General features: G+C 44.0%; 1 protein-coding gene across 1 annotated transcript; it reads right to left on the bottom strand.

Moving 5' to 3' along the window:
• Positions 1 to 596: 596 nt before the first annotated feature.
• Positions 597 to 4,344, bottom strand: egr1 (early growth response 1). Its single transcript, XM_063000905.1, has 2 exons — positions 3,729 to 4,344; positions 597 to 3,116 (listed from the first exon to the last, which is right to left on the bottom strand). Exons 1-2 carry the CDS (start codon positions 3,928 to 3,930, stop codon positions 1,762 to 1,764), a joined length of 1,557 nt encoding a protein of 518 aa, XP_062856975.1. The 5' UTR covers positions 3,931 to 4,344; the 3' UTR covers positions 597 to 1,761.
• Between the last annotated feature and the right edge of the window lie 4,408 nt (positions 4,345 to 8,752).

The following is an 8,752-nucleotide window of genomic DNA, read 5'->3' as shown; positions in this document are numbered from 1 at the left end:
AATGGGTGTAGGTAAAAACCCCGGAGCTTGTTGGATGTTCTGTTTTAAAACTACAGTCTGAACTGTTTAGTGAAAGCCTTTCAGTGTATTTCGGAGTGTATCTGTGGGAACTTGTACCCATCAGCCAGGTAAAGTGCTGATGTTGAATGACGAGGCCTGGCTCAGAACAGACGTTTAGTAAGGTTGAAGTTGAGGGAACCTGTGCCTGTTAGAGACTGGCACATGTTGGACAAGAAAGCCTAGTTCATTGTAGACATTCCAGTTCATCCCAGAGGTTTTTAGCGAAAGCCTTCCAGTGTATTTCGGAGTGTATCTGTGGGAACTTGTACCCATCCGCCAGGTAAAGTGCTGATGTTGAATAATGAGGCCTGGTTTATTTATCTCAAAGTGAAGGTGTTCAGGAATATTTGAGGGCACATGTTGGACAAGAAACCCTGGCTCACGGTAGACATTCCAGTTCATCCCAGAGGTGTTCAGTGGGGTTGCGGTCAGGGATGTGCAGCTAATATATATATATATTTTTATTAATGATGTGTTGCTGGTTCAGGCCACCTAAATCTGTTCTTAAGCAATAAATCACCAGACAGAGACGGAACTTAAATCTATAGATTTATATATATTTATATTTTATTTATGTATCTGTTTAGGAAGGATATCTCGTACACCAAATATCCCGTTGGCAGTTAAGCGCATTCAACGTGTTTAGAAGCCATAAACAGTCACTTTTTCCAACAAACACAAATACAAAATCAAAAAAATCATAAAAAATAAAAAAACAAACGAACCACAAAATAAATGGACGCATGTAAATAACATACAAAAATTCCCATGCCTACTCAGTAGGTAACTACAGCATTCTGTCGCCTGTAGATATGTACACTTCAGTTACAAAAATATAGTTCTCTTTTATGTTTACACCCCGAAAACAGCACGCAGCGCCCTCGCGGTCCCTCTCCGCTCCTTGAAATGACTCTCCGTGTAAAGAAAGAAAAACAAAATCAAATAAAATCCGTTCCACCTTAAGGCCGGACGCAAGAGCGTCCACTCGAAAGTCATCGAGGCTTCTCAAAAGGCACCGAAAATTTTCAGGTTCAGACTGGACGTTCCCCTGGTTTTTCCCTCCGTCCATTTAATATATCGATGATATTAATATATCAGGTGATATTATTTACAACAGAAGATAAAGTAACGTTACTCTTACACATGCGGCGATACGTAAGTGCTTTTATACGAAAGAACAAAAGAGAGAAAAGAAACTCATCACAGCATCACTACAGACTACAGAAGGTATCAAACATGAGGCCCTGCTGGAATTTAGGATTAATACGATGCAAATATTCAAACCAATATCCACAACCGAACGTAAAAAAACGACCAACTTAAACATGGCACGTGTACAACACACAGATACTGTAGCTTATGTATATCAATCAATCAATCAATCAATCAATCAATCAAGGTCTGAGCTTTGAAACCTGCAGGCATTAGTTTACAGCGAGTCCTTTCCGCTCGGCCGTCCCCTCCTGGACGTACGGAGGAGAACCGAAGAGCGTCCATCGCTCTTCGAGTTCCGAACGCCTCGCTCGAAGCGAAGGGATCTGCAGAAAACTGAAAGTGTCCCTTTTTTCCTGAAAAGTCTTTGAGTCCTTGAGTGCAGGCAGCAAAGTGCTTCTGAATGGAGGGGATTCGTTAATTAACAGGTCCGTTAAAGCTCTGTCGTCCTGTCAGACGGGACGGGACGGGACGGGACGGGTGAGAGTCTCAGCAGATTTCGCCCGTCCGCGGAGACAGCGTGGATGGCACGTCGGTAAGCGGGGTCGTGACCGGAGAGTTGTAGATGGTGCTGGCGATGGAGTTGGGGAATGACGTGGCCACGGGGCTCTGGAAGGTGGTAGAGATGGACGGGTAAGTGGAGGCGATGGAGGGCGACGGGTAGGACGTGTGAACCGGAGAGGAGTAGCAGGAAGCCACCGGGGAGGGGAAGGAGGACACCGGGGAGGGGTAGGAAGCGATGGGAGAGGGGTAGTTCGACGCAGGCGAGGCCGCTGAAATGGACACGGAGGCGATGGTGTTCTGGACGCTGCTGGACACCGCGCCGGCTTTCTCGGCCTTTTTGTCCTTCTGGCGCAGGTGGATCTTGGTGTGCCTCTTGCGCTCGTCGCTGCGGGCGAACTTGCGTCCGCAGATGTCGCAGGCGAAGGGCTTCTCGCCGGTGTGCGTGCGGATGTGCGTGGTGAGGTGGTCGCTGCGGCTGAAGTTGCGCATGCAGATGCGGCACTGGAAGGGCTTCTGGCCCGTGTGGATGCGGATGTGGCGCGTCAGCTCGTCCGAGCGGGAGAAGCGGCGCTCGCAGGTCTCCACGGGGCAGGCGTAGGGGCGCTCGTGGGGCGGCGTCTTACTCGGCCTGTTGGGGTACTTGCGGCCGCGGTTGGACTTGATCAGCTGCGTGGGGTAGACGCTCTTCAGGTCCTGCGAGCCTGTTTGCGTGGCGAAGGCTTTGATGGTGGAGAGCGGCGTGAGTGATGGCTGCTGCGTCTGGAAGGGCTTTTGGTCGACCAGGGACAGGCCGATGTCGCTCTGCTGCTGAGGGAACAGATAGTCGGGGATCATGGGGACCGGGAAGCTGGTGCCGCACTGCTTGCTGCTGGAGTAGGCAGGGGGCGGGTACGGCAGAGAGGTGCCCACCACCGATGAGAAGTTGGTGGTGGGTTCGGGAAAGATGTCAGGGCTGGTGCTGGAGTAGGTCGGGGCGGCGGAGTAGATTGGGTTGTGCTCGCTCTGGTGCACCGAGCAGCTCAGGTTGGGGCTAGACGTGGACGTCAGGGATGAAGAGGACGTCGAAGAGGAGGAGGAGGACGGGCTGGAAGATGAAGTCGCCAAGGAAGAGGCGGTGACCTGGGAGACCAAGGAAGAGGTGATGGAGGTGGCGGGCGAGTTGACGCTCACCAGTCCGCTGACCAGGCTGAACAGAGGCTCCGTCCACAGGCTGTTGCTGCAGTTGGTGGCCGGTTCGAAGGTGAACCGGCCCGTGTAGGAGATGGGGGGCAGCCGCTGCGTCCCGTACGTCTGCTCGGCCAGGGACTTCTCGCAGTTCAGACTGATTTCAGAGAGCGTGTCTGCGTAAACGACAAAAACAGAAAGAGAACGCGTTTAAGAACCGTGCTTATGATGATGGAGGCACATCAAGGATCCCTGAGGGACCGGCAATGGGAGAACCCACTTGCAGCAAGACTCTCACTTTTAGGCGCAATTGCAGGTGCTAATGGAGGATTAGGATACCCCCTAATTATACACACTCACCCACACACACACACACACACACACACACAGCTAAGCTTTCCCCATCACATTTACTGAGCTCCCTCAGAGACACTCGAGCCAGCGAGCTAAACCATCTGCATTCGCACTTCTCTCTCTCTCTCATTCTCTCTCTCGCTTTCCACTCTCAAGCACTTCAATTCCATTACAAGGCTCAAGGCAGCTAATTTAATCTGCACTTTGGCTGGCTTGGAAAAATGCCTTTTAAATTAAGACGTATTGAACAGTTTAAATGTCTGATTTTAATGCACCTTCATCACCAACACCAACTGTCCAAGACTTTCCAATTCAACTACAATTATTATTATTACTGATATTATTATTATTATTATTATTATTATTATTGCATACATAAAATCCACTCTGTGCGCATGCATATGTGCATTTCTGCATCATGTTCCAGCTCTTACCTCCAGTCAGGTGGTCGTACTGCTCGCCGGGTTCCCCCGATCCGAAGACGGTGCCCTCCGGTGTGGAGGCGTTGAGGATGCCGGCGGAGTTGATGAGGATCATCTCCTCCAGCTTGGGGTAGCAATCCATGGGGGAGTGAGGGAAGCTCAGAGGATCTGAGATCTGCAGAGCAGGCAGGAGCTCCGTTTTGGCTGCAGCCATCTCTCTGGAGTGCTGTGATGTGATGTGATGTGATGTGCTGTGATGGGAGAGAGATCACCAGGTAGCCTCCTGTGGGATGATGAGGATGATGAAGATGCTGGTGCTGCCTCTTCGTTCAAACTCCTCACCGAGTCTCAGTCTGCTCCTGGCTTGGTCCAAAGAGGTAAATAATAAAAGTAATAATGACAAAATATCCAGTTCTAGTCAAAGCAGATGATGCAGATTCGGGTTGTTGATTCTTTTCATTCCCTAAAATCAAGCGCTCAGATTGTTGATCTATTTTCCACATGCACGCTTTAGGTGGGAGAAGTTCCCAGTTTGTTGTTTTTGTTATTATTTTGAGCTGACTTGGTTGTTTGGAATGATATTTGGAGATCTAGCTCTCGGTCTCGACTGCTGTTGAGTCGCTTTGGCTCTCTGTGCTCTTTTCATCCGCGCCCGAGGTTCCCTAGTCCTTTTATACCCTTCCCTTGTGACGTAGATGTTCATATATGGACAGGAGGAAGCCCATATTTAGACACTGCACCGAGGACACATGACTCTCGGCCAGAAGAGAAATAAAAACACAACCGGCACGATTTCGACCTCGATGCCGGTGCAGTACAAGAAAAAACAGCTTAAATTTCATATTTAAAGCAAAGCGCTCGCTTTTAAAACAGACTTAAACTCGCGCTTTGTAAATATTCGGGTTTCCCTTTTCCGCGCATCGTCCGGAAGACTGTGCTCCGCCACGCCATATAAGGTCATGCCTACATATGGACCGGTTCCGGCTGGGTTTCCACTTCCATGTCCTTTTTTGGAGTTTCCTGGTGTGGCGCTGACAGCCAGAGAGGCGGACAGGGTTTTGGATCGCAGCCGAAGTCCGGCACAATAACTCATGTCAGCACTATTTTATGTCGCTTCTCTCCAGCCGTTATGAGGCACAACTTTTCTCCCACGGTTTAGAAAAGCTGCAGCGGTGGCAGCGCACACGAACGAACGAACGAACCCGGAAAAAAAAACACACGCAAGAAGCTCGCCGCAGTTCTTATGTAAGAAACAGACGCGCATCCGAACTCGGAAGACGCGCAGCGAGGCTTAATCGAACAAACGAAGCTCCTGCATGGTGATCACGCTGCTGCAGGATCGAGTTCGGTCCTCTGTTTGGTTCTGACAGACTGTTTTTGCATTCAGAAATACTCAAACATGCAAAATGTCCAAAAAAAGGTGCAAATGTTTGATTTATTAAATTCCAAACGTGTAAAATGTGGCACAAATAAATAAAAACATATCATTTTGTACACAAAAGTATGTGGACACATAACCGTGGTGCTAAAACCATGCTATAAGCATAAAATCAGCTTCACTTTGCTGTTCTGGAAGGGCTTTCTACAACATTCTGTAGTGTGTCTATAGGGATTTGTGCCCATAAGGTACAATAAGAGCATCTGTAAGGTAAATAAAACAACTAATGTTCAGATTCTTCCCAGAGTGGTCAGTAGCGCTGAGGTCAGGGCTTTACGAGAGTCAGCAGCCGCTCCTATGAGAAGGTCTGTGTGTGGGAATTTGTGCCCGTTCAGTTTAAAGATGACAGCATTTGTACGGCTGGGCGCTGATTGATACATACCAGTGAGCAGCAGATATTCTGTGACTGACGCAGAGACTTGATTATTTTCTGATTGGATTATCTTACACTGTCTGACGGTGACGGTGTGCTGCTGAATGTGTTGGTTTGTTGTGTATTAATAATCTGGCCATGATTGTTTATGTTTTGCTATGCTGATAGTTTAGTTCCTGTATGTAATGGGTAGTAATGGGTAGTAATGGTTAGTAATGGTATTTCTTGTGTGTAGATGACTAAACTGTGGTGGACAGCTGTGGTTTTGCTGGTGACTGAACAGACCCATGACAGTAGACTCAGGAAATCATGTACAGCAGCAGCCTGGTGGGTGACAACTGGAAGGTTGTGGATTCGAATCCCGGCTCTGCTATGAAGCCACTTTTGGGACCTTGAGCAAGGCCCTCACAGCTTCAGGAGCCTGAACTCAGTTTCCAAACAAGGTGGGATATGTGGAACAAATTTCACAACTGTATGATGATAATAATAATAATCTTTATAATAATAATCTTTATAAAAATAATAATAATATTATTGATAATAATAGTATTCTTTATAATAATAATATTAATAATAATAACAATAATATTATTATTATTAATAACAATAACAATAACAATAATAATAAAAATAATAATCGTTATAATAATAATGATAATCGTAATAATAATAATATTAAAAATAATAATTGTTATGATAATAATAATAATGATGATAATAATAATAATGATAATAATAATGATAATAATAATAATAATAATAATAATAATGATAATAATAATAATAATAATAATAGTAATAATAATAATAAAAATAATAATCTTTATAATAATAATAATAAAAATAATCTTTATAATAATCGTAATCTTTATAATAATCGTAATAATAATAATAATAATAGAAAATAATTTTTTTAATCTGAATAATTTACAGTAATTATTGAAATACATTTTTGTACATTTTCATGAACAACAACAATAATTATTATCATCTATTATTTAATATTATTATAATCTTTATAATAAAAATCTTTAAAATAAAAATAATAGAAAATTTAAAAAATATTTTTTACATTTTCATGGACAATAATAATAATAATTATTATTATTATTAATTATTATTAGTAGTAATAAAAATAATAAAATAAAGATTACTATCATTAATATTATTATTATAATTATAAAAAATATTATTATTATTGTAAATATTATTATTATTATAATAAAGATTACATTATTATTATTATTATTATTTTAAATATAATTATTATTGTTATAAAGATTATTATTATTAATATTATAAAGATTATTATTATCTATATTATAAAGATTATTATTATTATTATTATTATTATTATTACAGCTTGGTTCCCTTGTGACGGCTGAAAAGTGTTCCAGCAAAAAACTGGACTGGACCGGCATCACGGTTTCAAGAGGAGTAAAGCAGGTTACCAGCAGAGGAGCCGGCAAGTATGTGGAATTATACATATTATTTCATGTATTTTTATTTATTATAAACTTTCTATAAAGACAATGTCATTTTGATAACAAACGTTATTAGCGTACAGCGCTGCGTGTCATTGGCTAACTGTGCTGAACTCGTGGATGGTTGACCGCTTGATGCACCGTTTGGTGCTAAAATGAGCTGCAGGACGGTACTGCTGAGGCAGGAACTTTCATCTGATGAAATGCAGGGGAAGAGTTTCCTGGCTCCATATGGGGGCATCCTCGCCGTCACTCACACACACTCACACACACACACACACACACACACTCACACTCACACTCACACACACACACACACACTCACACTCACACTCACACACACACACACACACACACACACAATCATGCATTTGCAAAAAAGAAGTGTGAGAGCAGGGACCTCCGGCAGGACGGATCGATGCGACTCCGCTGACTCAGGCCGGGCGTGGCGCTTCCCTCTCAGCTCAGAACAGGAGGAATTACCTCCAGCTCTCAGAGATGTAATCTGGCACGCTTGGTATCACCCCGCGTTTGGCACGCGCCGGGAAAATGCATTCTGGCACGCGTACACCGTGTAAGGCGGGTTTAAGTGTTCCTTTAGTGATTGGACGCGTCTCCGGGAGGGTCTGATGTGGAAAGATAATAACGCTGCGGCTGAATCACGGCACAGTGGAGGTTTACGTCGAGCGCCCGGGTGCCTCTTATGTAATGCAATAAAACAATAATATCAGTTAGATGCTGTATTAAGCACATCGGCGGGCGCGGGTACGATTTCTTTTAGCTGACTGGAATGTTTTCTTTGTAGCCGGTGACAAAATTGATCAACTTTCTTAAAGAAATAACGACTATACTGATGAGTCCAGGGTGGGTGCTGCTTCTCACCCAAAGAATCTGACCCACCGCGACCCTGACCAGGATAAACCGGTGGTAAAATAGACAATGAATGAATGAATTAATTAATTAATTATGATGAATGAATACAAATATTACCGTCATGGAGACTGTTTCCAGTTCCACACTCAGTTCTACACCAGATCTACACCAGATCTACACCAGATCTACTCCAGATCTACTCCAGATCTACTCCAGTTCTACACCAGATCTACACCAGATCTACACTCAGTTCTACACTAAGTTCTACACCAGATCTACACCAGATCTACACCAGTTCTACACCAGATCTACTCCAGTTCTACACCAGATCTACACCAGATCTACACTCAGTTCTACACTAAGTTCTACACCAGATCTACACCAGATCTACACCAGTTCTACACCAGATCTACTCCAGTTCTACACCAGATCTACACCAGATCTACACTCAGTTCCACACTCAGTTCTACACCAGATCTACACCAGATCTACACCAGTTCTACACCAGATCTACTCCAGTTCTACACCAGATCTACACCAGATCTACACTCAGTTCTACACTAAGTTCTACACCAGATCTACACTCAGTTCTACACTTAGTTCTACACTCAGTTCTACACCAGATCTACACCAGATCTACACCAGTTCTACACCAGATCTACACCAGTTCTACACCAGATCTACACTCAGTTCTACACCAGTTCTACACCAGATCTACACTCAGTTCTACACCAGATCTACACCAGATCTACACCAGATCTACAATCAGTTCTACACCAGATCTACTCCAGTTCTACACCAGATCTACACCAGATCTACACCAGTTCTACACCAGATCTACACCAGTTCTACACCAGATCTACACCAG

The sequence above is a fragment of the Trichomycterus rosablanca genome, chromosome 8 (assembly GCF_030014385.1).
Source record: "Trichomycterus rosablanca isolate fTriRos1 chromosome 8, fTriRos1.hap1, whole genome shotgun sequence".
NCBI lineage: Eukaryota > Metazoa > Chordata > Actinopteri > Siluriformes > Trichomycteridae > Trichomycterus > Trichomycterus rosablanca.
The sequence above is the reverse complement of the archived record's forward strand: the minus strand, read 5'-3'. Positions and strand labels throughout refer to the sequence as shown.